Source organism: Heterocephalus glaber, unplaced genomic scaffold (assembly GCF_053883595.1).
Source record: "Heterocephalus glaber isolate CG9 unplaced genomic scaffold, H.glaber_assembly_v1.0 deba00001610, whole genome shotgun sequence".
Taxonomy (NCBI): Eukaryota; Metazoa; Chordata; class Mammalia; order Rodentia; family Bathyergidae; genus Heterocephalus; species Heterocephalus glaber.
Genome location: NW_028258381.1, coordinates 16,504,827 through 16,523,664, shown reverse-complemented (window position 1 = coordinate 16,523,664; position 18,838 = coordinate 16,504,827). Strand labels below are relative to the sequence as shown.

At 40.5% G+C, this 18,838-nt stretch overlaps 1 protein-coding gene across 4 annotated transcripts in view; it reads right to left on the bottom strand.

Annotated features, from left to right (window-relative positions):
- The window catches only part of LOC101713541 (S-adenosyl-L-methionine-dependent tRNA 4-demethylwyosine synthase TYW1), a 195,536-nt gene that overhangs the window by 26,288 nt on the left and 150,410 nt on the right, over positions 1 to 18,838 (bottom strand). For all 4 annotated transcript variants that reach the window (XM_087195741.1, XM_087195739.1, XM_087195742.1 and 1 more), the window contains 2 exons: positions 8,955 to 9,065; positions 135 to 302 (listed from right to left, as the gene is read on the bottom strand). In XM_087195741.1, the coding sequence (XP_087051867.1) occupies positions 135 to 302; positions 8,955 to 9,065 (279 nt within the window). The remainder of the gene's footprint in view (positions 1 to 134; positions 303 to 8,954; positions 9,066 to 18,838) is intronic.

The following is an 18,838-nucleotide window of genomic DNA, read 5'->3' as shown; positions in this document are numbered from 1 at the left end:
GGATTTTGTTCATGTTTGTTCTAGGAAAGGTAGCAGAAAAGCTGATATTCACCGTAATAAAGTGAGGAGAAAGTAAATTAAAAAGCAGAAGAAAGGATAAAGAGAACAGACGCTTGCATATTTGAGTGACTTACCTTTCTATGCGCTATCAGGAGGCAGTTGGAATGTTCGTGTTCACACGCAACTTCATAGTCAGGAATCAGATCCACCAATTCCCAGACAAAGCGGACCACTTCCTCGTGCCAGGGCACGTTGGCCATGGTCAGGCTGCTTGCTGAACTTTCTCCGCAGTAGGTGACACCCTGCGGGAACATCACAATGGTCAGGGATGGTCACAGAGTAAGAATTCAGGGCCCAAAAGTCCTCACGGTCATCTAATCCAATCCAATCCAACCCAGATTTTAAAATGAAAAAGGAGACAGATAATGACTGCTGAGGAGACCATACGAGGTGTTGGTGACAAAGGCAGCACCAGGGGACCCAAGCCAATGAGCTCCTGTGTTTTGCACTGTGACCCCACTGCTATCTAGGCACTATAATATGTTGGTATCAACAGCGTATCTTCCCCTGCAGTCACTTGTGCACTGTAGCAGAATAATTCTGAAGGACCCACAATCCCCTAGTCCAGTGATAGCGAACCTTCTAGAGCTTTCAATGATACAAACAGTCCACTGCCTCATGCGTGCCGTGGGTTCTCCACCACTGCCCTAGCACATAATAGTGAATGAATACATTCTCCAGTATAACTGAGATTGAGACTGGCACACTTCAGACACCCAGAAAAATTCACTGACCAACCAAATAACTGGGAAAATGAGGCAAGCTGCCATTCCCCAGTATAACTGAGATTGAAACCATATTTTTATGCTTTTTCTGTAAGGGGCCAAATAGGGATCCCTTTGAGATTGTCCTTAGGGAGATCACTTTGTGATGCACTTTGAATAGGAATACACATAAACAAAGAATCACACCAAAAGAGAAATATATTTGTGGATACACCTACATACCCCACCAGACACCCACACATACATAATTTATCCCACCAGTATAGGAATTCCTAGAAATAAAACCAGAATAAGATAAGCCGGCTTCTAACTCTTTTGAACTCTGCCTGACAGCCTAGGCATATCTCAAAAGTTTCATAACTAGTTCTCTGATTGGTAAATTACATAATGACACAGGAATGATGTTCTAATAATAAGGGATTTCTTAATTCTGTGAACTCTTCAAATACCCCAAAATCAAACTTTCTTGACAAGTGGCTTGAATGTCATTGAGATAATTAAAAATGAAATAAAAAGGGACATGCAGCACTCACACACACACACACACACACACACACACACACACACACACACACAGACTGGAAGAGGCAGAATGACATCAAATTTTAAAAGCCCACAAATGAGCGCTGCAGTGACCCTGCCCCACAGATGGCGGAGCTGGGACTTGGCCGAAGACTCCGATGAGCTCTGTGAAATGCACTGCTCCAGATGGCTGTTCAAAAGGATGACTGGTACACTAAACCGAGATGGGCTTCACTGAATATAAACTACCCACAGTCAGCTTAATTACAACAAACAAGCAAACCTTCTCTATTTGCCCACTGATTTACAGAATTCATTAAACGGTGTTATAGGTGAATTTTTTAAAAAGCAAATAATAATATAGCTCAAAATACCATTAAAGTATTGCTGAAAAACTGCTAAACTCTCCCAAATGCATAAGAAAATAGAATATGATTTATTGATGGGTCATAAAATACACTTAGCTTCAATTTAAATACCGCTTATATGAATTATACAACCATGTACATAGCTATTTCAAAGGAATTTCTTTTTAATATTTAAAAAGTTCACTGAAGCACGGAGATTTCAGATAAGACTGTGTAGTTGTGACAATGACTCTTGAAAATATTTTAATACTTTTTTATTCAGCAATAATAAATGATGAAACATTAAGGGAGACTTGGTTTGGAAATAGTGTAAGAAAATGAACGCCATGGCTCATTAACGCCTTCACAGAATACTTCTCTTGACAGTCTACGATGCTTCATAATTTATACGGCCCTTCCACCCAGAAGTTCTCCGTTTACTCAGTCAAAACCCTCTGAGGTAAACAGTACTGGGTCAGCTAGCGCTTTGTTGTAACAAAAATGCTCTGGGCAAAAAATGGCCTCAGGGAATTGGGATTCGGGTCACCGGTGAACGGTGAATGACTCTCACTCAATTTTGGCTCCTAACCCTAACCCTTCAAGGTCTGGTGGCCTCCCTGCTTCACCCATTTCTCTTCAGCCTACACTCTAGTCTACTGATGGCTCTGCTCTGATTTTACTCCTGAGCACAGCTGACCCTGAATTATCTAATGCCACTTTGTTTTCCCCTTGTATCGTGGCTGTCTGCCACCTTCCCCTCCATCGCCCCATTTATCACCAGCAGCAAGGTCCTCCCCGACAGCTGTGAACCAAGACAACCTGAGGAAAACAAACGGCTGCAACGTGGAGCTCAAAGAACAGTCACTCACTCTAGAATCTACGAGACAGAAAGGAGTTGGGAGAGCAGGACCGTAGCACATCATCCATGCCCTGGCGCCTGGTGACTTGGTGACTTTTTCATGCATCTCACTGCTCTGCGAGATGGGAGCCATAAAGGCTCTGTTTTACTGGCTGTTTGGGAAGTTTGTTTTGGGATTCATGTCCTGAGGGAGTAGCAGTATTTCCACAGTTTGACTATTTGATATTCTACTTAAACTGACTGGATGTCAAGAGATTCCTACTACTGTTTATGTTCCCTATCGTTTGATGACTAAAGAAATACATCATGAAGTACTTTTTGGCTATATACCCAAAACATGTCACTGCTTTAACCCAAAAATGCTCCAATAACCCCCCGCGCCAAACCTAGCCCCAGTGTCTCGGCATGGCACTTGAACCTTCTTCACCTTCCTCTGTAGCCTTTTAATCAGGGACTCCTAAGCCCTTGCTCATCCCCCACACCCCCAAGTGTCCCAAGCCAGGCTGCCCTAGTCATCCAGGGACCTTATTCCACCTGGCCTCATCGCGACCTATGCAAACCCGGCACCAGGTGACCAGTGTGAGGCTGGGACCACACTCAGAGCTCCCAGGCAGCAGCCTGAGCTCTGGGAGCCAAGATCGAGCCCTACACTTCTGCACAGCAGCAACCTCTGGAGCTCTTCTAGCACACTCTCTCATTAGTATTACTCAGGGTTTGCTACTCTTTTCTGATTATGGACCAACTGCCAAACAGGACTTAGGCACTGCTGCGTCAGTGAACAACAGCCAGGCCCCGTACCCTTGTGTGGAGAAAGAGCCTGAGCTATGCTAGGACAATCATTTTGCAAGGCTCGTGCTGCAAAGACTGAGCACCGAAGACAGGCACAACGCTAAGGAAAGCAGGTGAAATCATTTGACAACAAATAATTACTGAGCACTTACTGTTCTCAAGGTGTGATGTGAGGCAGAGAATACAATGACAGCTTTTCACTTACAAAGGGATTGTGTTATTAAAGTTTTCAATAAAGCAGATGTTTGTAATATGAAACACATCTTTACAAACAAGCAAGCAAATGACAGTTAAGAGTCTCAGGCTAGCAAAGAAAGGCCTACTTAAGCCTAATGAAGCTAAAATACATGTTAATTTACAGGGAATATAATAAAAATGGTTTATAAGACTGGCAAGGAAAGAAAAGAGGAAATCAATATAATAAAGAAATAGCTTCTTTTTACTTAGTTTCAGTAAGTGTCCCTAATGGAAAGTGATCTCCACATTTACTGAACACAGGAATAGGCTACTCCAATTCTCAAAACAAACCTCTTAAACAGATGCTATTATTCTAATTTTTGTATTGTAGTATTGAGAAAATTTAGGCTCAAGGAAATTAAGTAATCCGCCCCAAGCCACATCCCTACATTTCAGGAATGCATTCAAACTGCTCTTCCAATTCCCCATCTGAGACCGCAGGTCGTGCAGCCCACAAGGGACCGCGAGGGACCCCCAGGACCCCCACGTACACATGGTGGGTGAGGAGATGGTGAGGGCAGACTGGCCACAGCACCACCCCTAACTGACAATTTCCCTTCTTGACCCAAGGGTGTTAATACCATGACTTACACAACCAACATACAGAGATTCTTTTCCTTTAAGCTCACAAATAAGATGAAAGAGAAAATGGGAAGAAGATAGAAAAAGGATGACAGAATTTCCTATGGAGCTCCTAATCCTACCACTAAGCTAGGTTAGAGCTAGAAGACAAAAATGACAGAAAGAAGTTGGACAAACATATATGTGAGAAACTTAAAGTATATTTAGTAATCTGTAAACAGTTCAGCACAATATTCTGAACACACACGTACGTTTCTATATAAATAATAAAAAGCAACCTGGGCCAGGGACTTAGCTCAGTGGTGCTGCCACCTGCCTCACAAGCTCAAGGTCCCAAGTTCAATCCCCAGTGCCCCCCCCCAAAAGCAATGCATAAAAAGACTGTAACAGCATCGTGTGCCGTGTAGCTCTGCAGGGAGCCCTAGGTACATCACCAGCCCCGAACAATGTGTATCATTAATTACACATCTTGGTCACTTACGTAACCTTGAGGTACTACTAAATTTGAACTCCAGAGGAAAAAAAAATGGAAACAAGGTCTTTGCAAATAGGGAAGGGTGGAGGGGGTGAAGGGAGGGCAAGGGAAGGGGAAAAAAAATAAGAACCAAAAGACTCATGTAATGGTACAAGATCCCAATGATGAATGTAACTGTATTTTATACCTAAAATGTACCAATAAAGTTAATGGGGAAAAAAAAATTGAACTCCAGATCCCTCTGAGGTTCAAATGGGAGTCTAGGAAGACTTCATTTTTTACCAAAAGCATAGGTAAGGAACAAGCCTTCCAAGTGCTAGTCTGGGTAGGTGGGTAGACTTCTTCCTAATCCAGCCAGTCAATGACAGCAAAAGGGTACAACCTTCCTCTAAGCCGAAGTCCCCATAGGACCTGCAGGGGACCACCAGAACAATCTCCTTTCTTCTGCCCCCAAGGGCTTTCTTTACAGACTTGGTAGATCAGCTGTGTTCTCAAAAGTACATTTCCCCTAACATATCAATTCTGTGTGTTTATTTCTGGAGAGATTTCTGGTTATCTTAGCCTGCCATATTGCTAGTTCTCATCAAATGTGGTTTTCAGATTGTTTAGGACTTATTATTTTTAAAACACTTCCATTTTAAAAAAATTTAAACTTAATAAGAAAACAAAAAGATGAGATTTTAGACATTAAGCAGTTTCATCCTGTTGAGCAGGAAAACATGACTTCTCCACTCAGTGATCTCGACTCTTACCACTAACACCTGCACAACCCCTTACGGAACCAGAAAGTGCTCTATCACTAAGCTGCATCCCAGCCCCACTTCAGTCTTTTAAATTACAGAAGTAATGCGTGCTCACTGTAATAACTGACCAATACAGAATTATGAAAACCAAACTTATTAAGTCTTTCCTTCCCTTTCTCCCAAACAGAACACTATTAGCAACCAGACACCCATCCTTATGTACTTATGAACATACACAGCTGAAAATATAATCACAAACACTCTTCCATAACTTATCTTTTAGTAGTATGCTATATTCCTTTCGCTGTTTTGCTCCAAAAGAAAGACACTTTATTACCTTGCTAGAGAGAGAAATGAGTTAACAAAGCATGTGCTCTAACCCTGGACCGACGAGGCACCTGACACGGCAGGACATTTCCACCTGAAGTCTTCTACAGAAGTCAGGCTGGTCATGGCCACGTTTTCCCCTGATACAACACAGACTGCTATCTATTACACTATACTTCACTATTAAGAACACATTAAATTGGGCCAGGGATTTAGCTCAGTGGTGCCGCTCCCTGTCTCACAAGTGCAAAGTCCTCAGTTCGATCCCCAGTACCCCCCCCAAAAAATAAAACCATTAAATTATGTTCTGATTACACATTTCTCTAAGAATTTTCAATTATTAAATCTCTCAAAATAGCTCAATTTACTTTTGTAGATTATGCCTATTCAAGAAGATATTCATCTCTTAAAAAGCATGTCCGTATCAATTATTTTTTATTTCCAGTCATTTAACAAGAGCTGGCACATGAAGAGGGCTTACAAATATTGCTGGATATGGGAATAAAACAGTAAAATGGGAAACTTGTTGGGAAAAAAACATGTTTTATAACATCTTAGATAGTAATGTTAATGCTAAACTAGAAAAAAAAAGCCCTCCAGAGAATTATCCTGTTTACGAAGTAATCATCTTCCTTCAAAATATATTTACTTTCTGATTATACCTTTTCCACTATAGAAAACAGAGAGAGATGCAGGCAGAGAAAGAAGAAGGAAGAAAAAAGGTGACAAGTCGTCAGCCAAGTTGCTTTATGATTATAGAGATTTTACTGCAACATAATTTGAGGACGCATTCTTTAATAGCTAAATCATAAATTAAAAGACCACTAATCTCTGATGTTGGCAAGGTTTTCTTAAACTGGGACATATATTTTCAGATGTAGTTTGTATCTCTGCACCATTAAACCTTTTGCCAAGAGTAACCATTTGAAATCAAAAGCAATTTCGAAAGAAAAGAGTGCTTTGGCCCCACCAGGGAGAGTCGGTGCCGCGCTCAGAGAGCAGTATTTCATTCGTCCCCGCCTCCCCACCCTCCCGGAGCACAGAAGCCCGAACTGAGGGGTGAAATCCTCTCTTACAACACGGAGGGCATCTGCGAAAACACACACTGGAAAAGGCTGGTTTTGCTTTCGGAGTCGGGGTACATTTTCCCGTTTGCCTCGCTTCTTTACACCCCGCAGCCTTGACTGCCAGCCCACGTGGATGAATTCCAAATCGCTACCCACTCCTGACTCACCCCAAACCCCACGCTTGTACAAACCTATGTCCTCATGGGACCTGTACCTGGACATTTAAAAGCAGCTCAAAGCTAACATGGCCAATGGGGTTCACTTAACAGTTTCTTCCCAAACTTCTCCCCGTTTTCTCTCAGTAAGTCCCACCTCCCACATGACTGCTTAAGCCAAAACACGGATGCTTTTCCTGACCCCTCTCGTCTTCCACGCCTACATCTAATCTATCAATGTATCCTGTCTGCGACACTTTCAAAACTGCCCCTAAACCTGCCCAACTGCTCTCGAACCACATCATCTTGCTGGGATTAAGCAGAAGGTTCCTCCTCCGTCTGAGGCCACTACTGCCCTCTGCTGTCCACTCGTGATGCAGCAGCAGGGAGCGCTTTCAAATCCTATCGCGTGGCTCCCAGGCTTCAACATTGATATTTTATAAGCTTACTGCTAAACTGTATAAAACCCAATGCCCGCATCTTCACTTGAAAGGCCTAGCAAAGTCGGCTCCGCCCGCGTCTCTGCTTCATCGGGTCCACTGCCAACCTCCAGGGCACTGCCAGGACCCGGCGCTCTCTGCCCAAGCCCAGGTGGCCGGGCCTCTCAGGACCTGGTGAACAGGTTTCCCGCAAAAGACAAGATGGGGCACAATGCATATGCATTCACCCTTTTACCCAGCGGCGCACTGACAAATTCCGCCCCCACCCCGTAAAACACTGGCAAAAATAGGAAGGAGACAAGCAGGTGTTTAGTCTAACAATATATTCAGCATAACCAAGGAAACATTCTTAGGGTACGACCTAACTACTTGCTCTGCTCTAACTGCTAATCCACAGGAAAGGGCCAGAGGGGCAACCAACTGACAAAATCTAAGCATCCGCATGGCGAACCAGTCACCATTCTTATTCCATCTTCATCAGTTTTGCTCCTCTCTCCTCACCCTCTTTTTTAATAGATCCATTTTCTTTAACAAAATAATGAGGAAATATGAATGGAAGAGGAACTGAGAAACTAAAGGAAGTTTAGGAAAGAAAGACTATAACCTCCATTTGGATCCTGAGTCAAAAATAGTTTAAATAGTACTAAGTTTACAGAATAAAAACTGTTTCTAGAATAAAAAGAAATCTGTAAAATGTGAAACCTCTGTGTTCCAATAATGAAGTTTGTAGGTGTGAGCCTCGTACGATGAGCAAGAGCCTTTAAGAGTGCGTACGTTTGGAGATAAGGCTGGCACAGCGGGATGCACGGCCCAGTGCTGGGGGCTGCAGCGAGCCGAGCCGGGTGAGACCAGGAGAAACCAGCAGAGCCACAGCAGACCCGAGAGAGACAAAGGCCACAAATCGGCTCAGGGTCAGAGTGCTTTCGAGGTGTGCTCTGTCCCTGCCTTCAATCTCAGAGCAGGGCTCTGGTCACAACTGCATAACTGTCAAAGCTGAGCGACAATCAGACAGACGGAAAGACAGATGGACGGATGGATGGATGGGAGATCAGCACACCACCCATCTACTGCTTAATATGTCTGAATATGTCTGAACAAACTTCACAAAGTTTATTTAAAGGTCAACCAGTTACTCATTACAAGACTTTTCTCAGCTCAGTGTCACTGTGTGAAAGTATTCATTTTGTGTTGTCTATCTCTGACTAAAATACAGGCTCTCTGAGAGCAAAAGCTTAATCTTCTTTACTGTTATTATCCCCAATGCCTAGAACAGCACCAGGCTCTCAATACTGCTGAAGGAATAGGAAAACAAAATGCCTAGGAGCTCCTTTAGAGGTTTTTTTGTTTGGTTTGATGGGAGTAGGGGGAATACTGGAGATTGAACCTAGGGTCTTTGCACTGAGCTACATCCCTGGCTCTTTGTGTTTTATTTTGAGATGGGGTCTCGATAAGTTGACCAGACTGGGCTCAAACATGTGATCCTCCTGCCTCAGCCTCCAAGAGTGCTGGGATTACATGTGCACACCCCCACATCTGGTTTCCCTTATAATTATAATAGCATTCAACTGCATCACGGCCAGCAAAGTGCCAAGACAAGATAAGTCCAAGCCTAGCAGCAGGGCTCACCTTCACTTCGATGAAGTCGGGACATCCCAGGGACACGAGCTCAGCATAGGCCTGGAGTTCATCCACATTCCAGGACTTCACCAGCGTCAATCTGTACACAGTGCGCTGTGGCTGAAACAAAGGAAAGTCAACTTGGCTGTCATTTCAGTGGAAGTCATCTATTCAGAAAATTCTCAAACTTTCCAATACATAGAGAACCCAGGTTAGGTGAAGCCCAGCATGAACTTAGGTAAACTGAAGTTACATCTGAGGGACAGACGAAAAGAAGATATCAGCATGAATAAGATTCTCACATGCCTTACTGAAGGCACAGATATGAAAATATGTCTTTTCTGTCCCTCACAACATCTAACACTACGTTAGGTGCCCATAGGTTTGTGACATGCACACACAATTAGATTTAGTAAGAAATGGCAAATTGATGAAATGGTTTTAGGCTGTGGGAAAATTAATTCAAATAACCTTTAGGCTTTTGGGTAATGATCACTCAAACTGCTAATGACAAGAGTTATTACTGTTGTCTTCTTTTCCTGCTTTCCTGTTATTTAATAATCTTTCGGCATTTTTCATTCACAGAGAAGGCGCATTCTGGACTGTCAGTGTTCCCATTTGTTTACCACGTAACCAAAAGATGTACCTACTTTCCAAAAAGCTTACACCCTTTGACTTTGCAGCTCCCCTCCTGGATCCAAATGAAATGATTATAAAGATACAAAGACTTACTGACAAAGTTCTCACAACAAAATTATTGATAGCTTAATGTGTAAAGTATGGCCCTCCCCTTGAGTGAAGGCAGGAAGTGCGACTTGCTTGTAACCGACAGAAAATGGCAAAGGTGACGGGTGTGGGGGGCCATGACCTGCAAACTCCCAGGTAAGCAGCAAGGCCCAAAATAACGGACAGAAAAGCGAAATGAAGACATGAATAAAAGGACTCGAATCTCTTTATTATTGTTTATATTTCCATTTGTTTGTCTGCAGTCACTACTCAGAATTAAACCCAGGGCCTTCACACTAAGCTACATCCTCAGGCCCTTTTTCTTTTTTATTCTGAGACAGGGTCTCACTAAGTCATTAAGTTCCCCAGGCTGGACTCAAACTTGTGATTTTCCTGCCTCAGCCTCCCAGAGTGTTGGGATTTCAGGTGTGCACCACCATGTCTGGCTTGTATTGTTTGAAATCTTCCACAGTTAATAATAATATTTTTTTAAAAACACTTGAGATCTTTAATAAAGAAAAGAAAACTTAGAGATCTTTAATGAAGAATGTTCAGCAGGTACATTAGATCCTGGAGTTATGACTGGCCTGACATACAAATGACTTGGGTTATGACCAAAATTTTAGTTTTAACTTACAACCAAAGTCTTGAGTTATGACCTGAATGCTGGCCACTTGTGCTTCCAGATGGTCTCAGATACAGATCTAATCCTTAAAGAGGTCTGAAAGGAATATTACCACACCCTTTCCTGTGTGGCGCTAATTGAGAAATCCTGGGCCAATGTCTCTCCAAGGACACTGAGATCCGCCTGTGTACAGGAGAGAGACTTTGAAGGCTCTGCAGAGGAGCCTGAGCCTTCAGTTAATCAATCTGAGTTGCAACCAGCAACTGTGAATGAACTGAGTTCATAAGTCAAGGGTCCACTGTATATCAGAAAATAGTGTTTTCCAAGCATATTTACTCATATATACTTAAAAGCTCCTTTGGAAAGACCTTAGACAATGCAAGGAAAGAAAGATCTTCTGGGCCCCCTTTACATAGCTAGAATTCTTCCAATGTCAAATGAAAAAAAAAAAAAGCAAAAAGAAAAGAAGAAAACTGCAGACCAATCTCACTTATATAAGCAAAAATCTTAGAGAAAGTTGAGCAGATAAAATTTAGTACAATGCTAAAAATTCTAAGATTATAAAGATGATTCAATATAGGGTGTCAGACATGGTAACAATGCATCATGTTACAATTTCAACACGGAAAAACTATCATCTTCCTAGATATCCAAAGGCATTTGAACAGAGTTCAAAAGCCAACCATGATTTTAAAATAAAAAGAACAAGTCAAAACCATCTGGTAAATTCAAATATTAAAAAACACATCTTTAGGGCTGGGAATTTAGCTCAGTGGCACCGCACCTACCTTGCAAGCTCAAGGTCCTGAGTTCAATCCCCAGTACCCAAAACACACCTTTAATGTAAAGAAAAACATTTTCTAGCCAATAGTCCATGAAATTCATAGTGGTTGAAAAAAGGCAGTCCTTTTTAGTCGGACTATAAAAGACCATTCACTGTATTATTTTTTATTTTAACACTTTCTGCAAGTTGTAGTCAAGGTAAAAAGCCCAGGACGAGAATTACTAATAAGTATACAAAAAATGACTAACTGCAAATAATCCAACTGGCTTCTTGAAAACTTAACACCATCAACTAAAAAATTAGATTAGGAGAAAATAGCTAGTTATCAAATGGTTAAAATGAATGTGAACTCTGAGACCACAATTAATCCCAAGCCACACAGTAGGTGTCATTTTCTCTTTTTCTCAGTTGTTACCTGTGTAAAATGAGGGGATTTTACACAAGATTAAAAGTGCTAATCCATGTAGCACTTAGAATCAATGTGGCAGCAGTAAATCATACCAAGTAGTAGCTATTATATGCCAGCCATAATCGATTATAAAATACAAGGCAAAGAATATTCAATTTATAATTATAAAATACATCTATTAAAATCTAGTGATTAACCTATGAAATAACGTGCATTACAGTAAATAAGATAAACTTTTCTGAGAGACCTACACAAAAGCTCGCCTACGCAGAGAGCCATGATGGATTTATAAATAGAACACTATCTCAATAGGGATTGAACAATTCCTTTGCAAAAATAAACTGGCGCCAACACTAACACTAAAAACAATAGCAGGAGTTAGCAATCGGCACTCAGTGTGTGGATGTGACTATCATCCTCACTTCCCAGACAAGAATCTGAGGGCGAGAGCTAAGGAAACTGCCCAAAACTCCGCAGCTGGGATGTAAATCCACACATGGGGAATCCAGAGCAGGGTCTCTCTCACTCTGCGAACCACGGAAAGCTGTAAGAGACACACGAAGCAACGGCACAGCAAGAGTGTGTAGCTCAACGGGTGATCATGAAATAGCCATCACCAGAGGCCCGTCCCCGCAATCGGATCCACCTCTTTATCTAAAGACAGCAGGTCCTGACCTGAAAGTTAAAGGGTTTGCATTTTTTGCCTGTGTTTAAAAATTATATAAATAGAATTATATATTCTGTTGTGTTTGGCTTCTATCAATAGTGTCTTCATAAAATTCATCCATGTTGCTACATATTGGGGTTTGTCACTTTCTTTGTTATTAGTATTCCACTGTGTGACAATATAACAATTTACTCAACCATTCTCCGGTGGCAGACATCTGGATTATCTCCATATTTCAGCTATTGCCAAAAAACTGCTGTTATCTCTTATAATATTAGAGTTTAGTTCTGCCTGTTCAAGGAAATTATATAAAATGCTACTGTGCCATAAATTCAGAGAGTTGTACTGCAGATTAAACCCAGGGCCGGCACTGAGCTACATCCCTAGCCCTTGCTTAATTTTATGTATGAGGCAGGTTCTTGCTAAATCACTAAGTGGCCCAGGCAGGGTTTGAACTTGTGATCCTCCTACCTGGGCCTCCCAGAGTTCCAGGTTACAGCCATGTGTCACCACGCCCATCCTGTGACATACATTCCTCTGTGCTGGCCTCTGTCAATGAACTTGATGCTTGCAAGAGTCACTCGTGCTGTTATTTTTATTGCCACTTAGAGCTCCACTGTGTAAGTGTACTGGTAGTGAAGGACCCCCCTCCCCTTTAGGTCTCTTACATAATGCACCGTGAGCGTGACTGCACTTGTCTCTCAATGCACAAGTGCACGGAGTTTCTAGGCCAGACCTAAGGATGGAATGCTGAATCACAGGATATGCATGCACTCAATTTTAGCAGATATCTCAGACTGATTTCCAAAGTGATTTGCTCACACTTCCACCTGGAGTATACCAGAGTTCTAGTTGCTTCTCATTATTTCGTGTTTCTATCTTTATATTTTAGCCACTCTTGCACTGCTTTGCTCTGTTTCATCTCATTATTTGCGAAGCTGAGTGTGTGTGCGTATGGTTTCTGGCTATTTGCATGTCTACACTGGTGAAGTACAAGCTCCAGCATCTATGATATTTCTCTATTGGGTATCTGTCTTTTCTGCTGATTCTTAACAAATCTGTTGTGTTTTCTAGCTAGAAGAGCTCTGTGATAAGGGTATTAGAAATATTTTCTTCTGCTTTATGGCTTTCTTTTCCCACTATCTTCAACACAATTCCTAATTTTAGCACATTGCAATTTATTGTTCTTTCTTTCATGATTAGTGCTTGTGTCTGTTTAAAGAATCTTTCCATACATATATCAAGAACATAAAGATAATTGTATATTCTTTTCCAAAAATTTTGTCATTTTGTCTTTCACATTTGTGTCTAAAATCCACCAAAGCTGGTTTCTGTGTGTGGTGTTATTTCCACTCAGATATTCCATTGTAATAAATACAATAAAGTCAGTGTCTACGCACGCGAGGGCCTACTTCAGTTTTGTTTTGTTTTCCTATTCTGTCCCATTGATTCAACTGTTTAGCCCTGTCCCAATGTCACACTGTTTGATAATAAAACTTTATGTCCAGTAGAGATGGTGGTTCGCAGAGGCAATTCTGGGCCACAGGGGCATTGTGTTACGATTTTGTAACCTCTCTACATAGGTTATTCAAATGGTAACATCTTCAGAATATTTCTGCTTTTCACAAGTGGGGGGTGCTACTGACATCTAGTGGGTAGAGGCCAGGCTGCTCCCGAACATCTCACCACCCATAGGACAGTCCTTCCACCCCCTTTCCTATACAGATGCAGTTAGCCCACAATCCCAGTGGGCCCCAAGCTAAGACAGTGTGGTAAAGCAAGTCTTACCCTGTCCTTTTTCAAGAGAGTCTTGGCCCTCTGCCTATCCAGCCATTTCAAAATCGGCTTATGAACATCCACAAACATGCATAATTCTTTGTGATTTTCATTGAGGTGGCACTGATTCTATTATCCAGTGTTGCCCAGTAGAATATAAGGTGAACCAAAAATACAAACCATGCATTTAATTTTAAATTTGCTAGGGCTAATGCTGAAAAATTAAAACCTTAACAGGGAAAATTTATTTTAACATATTTTAACTTATTATATCAAAATATTATCACCTCCAAAAGTAATCAATATTTTAAAATAATCAGAAAATCTGACATTCTTTCTTCCATACTAGGTCTGTGAATTGCAGTGCGCATCTTATACATTTATCACAGCTCAATTCAGAGTAACTACACAGCAAGTACTCAAGCAGCCACATAAGATTGTGGATACCACAATGGAATATAGCCAGATAATGCAGAAATAATACTGTTATAATCTGGAATCTCCCAAATAATGTCTTTATGTAGGTCCTTTAAATCTTCTCTCCATGATTTTTGTAGTTTTCTATGTAGAGGTGTCAAATTTCTTTCCATAGATTTACTCCTGGGTGATGTATTTGGGGTACTGTATTATGGTAACTTATTTTTCCTCTTTTAATTAATATTTAACTTATATTTTAATTGTTAGTATACAGAAATACTGCTAGTTTTTAAAATTACTTCAGCACCCCATGACCTTATAAAATGTACTTATTACAATAACTTAATTTACAGATTTATGGGAGGATTATCTAATATATATGCAGGTTGAGCATTTCTAATCCAAAAACCTGAAATCCAAAATCTGAAACTTTTTGAGTGCCCACATAATACTACAAGTGGAACATTCCACACTTGACAGTCATGACACAGGCACAATAAAAATGTTCTATAAAACTGCCTCTGGGCTGCATATGAAGATGCACAGGAAACATAACTAACTTTGTGTTTAAACTTGGGTTCAATCTCCAAGATTTCTCATTATATATATACAAATATTCCAAAATCTGAACACACTTCCAGTTCTAAACATTTCCCATAAGGATACTCAACCTGTATACTGACTGACAGTGGCATTTTCTTTCTGATTATAACTCCATGATTCTTTTTCGTGTCTTTTAGCATTAGCTAGGTAGGACTTCCAATTCAATGTTTAACAGAAGTGGTAACAGTGAGTCCCCTAGTCTGACTCTGGACTCTAAGGTTTTAAATATTTATGAAGTATGAGTTTTTGTAGAAATCTTTATCAGACTAAGGAGATTCCTTCTAGTCTTGGTATACTACAAGGTTTTAACCATAAATAGGTGTTGAATTCTATCAAATTCTTTTTCAATATCTATCCACCTTATTCTACCATCTTTCTCCTCTGTCACAAATTATTTCAATTTTTAAATATCAAACAAAACTTTCACTTTTAGAATAAAGCCAATCTGTCATTGCCTTACATACTGCTCTACTCAGATTGCTGAAATTTTACATTTTTACTTCTATATTTAAAGTAAGAATTACCCTTTTCTAATTCATGCTATAGTTCAGTGTTATGGTCATTTTGGAGTATCAAAATGAGGTGGAGAGTGCGATTCCTTTCTGAAATAGCCATATAAGGTTGGTGTCAGTTCCTTCAAGAATAGCTGGTCAGGGCCAGGGATTTAGCTCAGTGGTTCCGCTGCCTGCCTCACAAGTACAAAGTCCTGAGTTCAATCCCTGGTACCAAAAAAAGCCCTCAAAAAATGGCTGGTCGATTCAACAGTGAGACCATCTAAGCCGATAGTTTTCTTTGGGTAATTTTTTAAATTATGAAATCAATTTCTTTATTATAAAACTTTAGATAATTTACTCGTGTGAATTTTTTTCAGCTTTGTTTTCAAAGACTGTACATTTCATTTAAATTTCCAATCTAACTGGCATAAAGATATTCAAAATATTCTCTTATCTTTTTAATCTCTATAGGATCTATACTGATGTTCCCTTTTCACTGCTAATACTGCTTATCTCTGTCTTCTCTCATGTTATGTACTTGTCTTGCCAAACAGTTATCAGTTTTATGTCTTTACAAAGAGCCAATTTTTGGGCTGGGGATTTAGCTCAGTGGTTTCGCTGCCTGCTGCACAAGTGCAAGGACCCGAGTTCAATCCCTGGTACCAAAAAAAAAAAAAACCCAAAAACAAAGAGTCAATTTTTCGTTTTTATAATCATTTCTATTTTATGGAATTTTTTCTATTTCATTAATTTGTGTTCTTATCTTTGATTTCCTCCCAAGCACTTACTTGTGTTTAAGTTGCTGCTCTTTCTCTAATATGGTTAGTTTGTTGATTGTTAGCCTATGTTCTTTCCTAAAATAGGCACTTTGTCTTTCAAAACATTTATTTCTCCCTTCACTCTTGTAGAATTTTCACTGGGAATAGAATTCTAGATGGGCAGCCATTGGCAGATTTGGGTTCTTTGAAACTCCATGGTTTATTATGGCTCCCATCATTTCTACTGTGAAATTAACAACTGTGTTGTCCTTGGGAAACTATTGTTTTTCCTTCTACCTGCTTTAAAAATTTGCTTAACACAGTCTCTTTTTATTGATTCTGTTTAGTTTTCTTAACTGTATTTGTATTACCCAAAATTTCTACAACAGGTAAAATGTTTGTAATAAGAAAAACAATGCTATGCAAAAATGTAAATATTAATCTGATAAATGTCATATATATAAACATGGAGGAGGGGATCTTAACCAAAATAAGGCTTCAGAGAACGTAACTATAAGAACCGTGGTTATCAAGTAAAAAGACTAGCAGTATACAGTCGATCCTCTCATAATTTTCCACTAAAATATTCCCAGAAAATCCATTAAAAGACAAGGAATCCTCCGTAACTCCAGCACAGAATTCTCCTACAAAGGTTTCTCTACAGCATCCTCGGAGCTGGAGAAAGAGGGCTAGAGAAGACTCTTGCTGAAAAGTGTACTTACATTGAACTGAAAATAATTTTAAAATAGATTTTATATGATTTTTTTCAAATATCTTTTTTTCATTATGAGTTAAACAATTTCTGAAAAATTTCAATTTCTTAAGTCTCAAGTTTTAAGCATGGTCTGTCTTAGGATTATGCTCAGACCATACTGAAACAGTTCATCCCAAAGCAAGCTTCCATCATGTTAAAATTTGGAAATTTTTGACTACGAATTTATTGACCACATAGTTTAAAAACTAGTGATAAAATGCAGGTAGTCCGGTGCTAATTTCCTTTTAAATTATGCTTTTCTTTGATATATTTGGCTTACTAGTTAATGATTATTTTCAACAAAAGTTACAGTGGTTTGTTATTTTACCTTTCTATCGATAGCATATTCAAGTTCACAGATTCCCAAAGACAAAGAGCAGCACTGTGGAGTTAGTGAAAAAAAATGCTATTACAGTTGATTAGATTACATACTTCACATTTTGGGTTTCACTGCATATGCAGGGAGCTTGGGATAGGATCGGAGGCATTAAAGTCTTTAAAATTAGGTAAAGCAACTTCTAGAGTCTAAAGAAGAATAAAATAGTGCTAGACCACGGTAAGATTAAACTAAAATAATACCTGGGTACAGTAGTGGTTTGAAAGGTGACAGCTAGAATTTCCTTTGCAAAAGAATACCTGACAATTTATTTTTTTTTTTTTTGGTACCAGGGATCAAACTCGGGTCCTTGCACTTGCGCAGCAGGCGGTGAAACCACTGAGCTAAATCCCCGGCCCCCTGACATTATTATTTCAATCTTTTTGTTAAAAAATAAAAAGGAACACAATGGAATTGTATTGATTTTAATTAAACTCTTTTCAGTTTGGAGACTTATTTGGTAATTGTACTTTGCATGGGTCCCAGATTGGTTAGCCCAATGCTGATGGGGACAGTGGTAATGCAATAGTATGGAATATAAAAATGGAAATTGTGTTAGCTTTCAGTCATGATTTTTTAAAAAAACCTAAAATAAGGCCGGGGATTTAGCTCAGTGGCTCCACACCTGCCTTGCAACCGCAAGGTCCTGAGTTCAATCCGTGGTACCACACAAAAAAACCCTAAAATAAATCGACTTAAAGAGCAAAAAGGCTTGCTTTGGCTCACAGTTTCAAAAGTTTCAGTCCATGGTCAGTTTGGCCTCTTGCTCTTGGGCCTGTGGGGGGGAAACACAGTATGGTGGGACCACAGGGCAAAGGACGCTGCTCGCTTCATGGTGGCAGGGAAGCAAAGAAGAAGGGGCCGGGCTCCCAGTATCTCCTCCAAGGGCACAGCCCCAGGGACATGACTTCTTCCCATCAGACTCGCCCCCAAAGGCCCCACCACCTCACTGCAAGGCCACAGACTGGACACCGGGTCTTTAACACCTGGGCATCTGGGGGACACACCCAAACTGTAGCAGCTCTGCACAGACTCAATTCAGGCAGCCCAGCCACCTGCTCTTCAAACCACAATGATGTCTGCGAAAAACGCCACCATGCTACCTCATGTGTTTTCACTGGACAGTTTGCAAACGCCAGTCTTGCAGTGGTGGGCAAAAACCCAACCTGGGAGGCAGGCAAGAAAGCCAAAGGAGGCCACACTAGTGTGCAGCTGCCTGTATGGCAAGACAGCGAGATGCTCAGCTCTAAAATTTAGGTCACATCTTTGTGACAGATTTTCAATTTGGGTTTTAATTTTTCCTTAGATGGAAGCAATACATGGAATGAAAATTGAGGTCAAAAGTCCAAAGGTAAACGGAAAATGTTTCTGAAAATGAGCTGGGAAGAAATGGGTGAGCACCAAGTCGAAAGGCATGAGAATGTGGGATGGGGGAAAAGGGAAAACAGAGTCAGGTGAGGAAAGTTTTGAGCAACACGGCACAAAGCAGCTCGTGGGCTCTGAA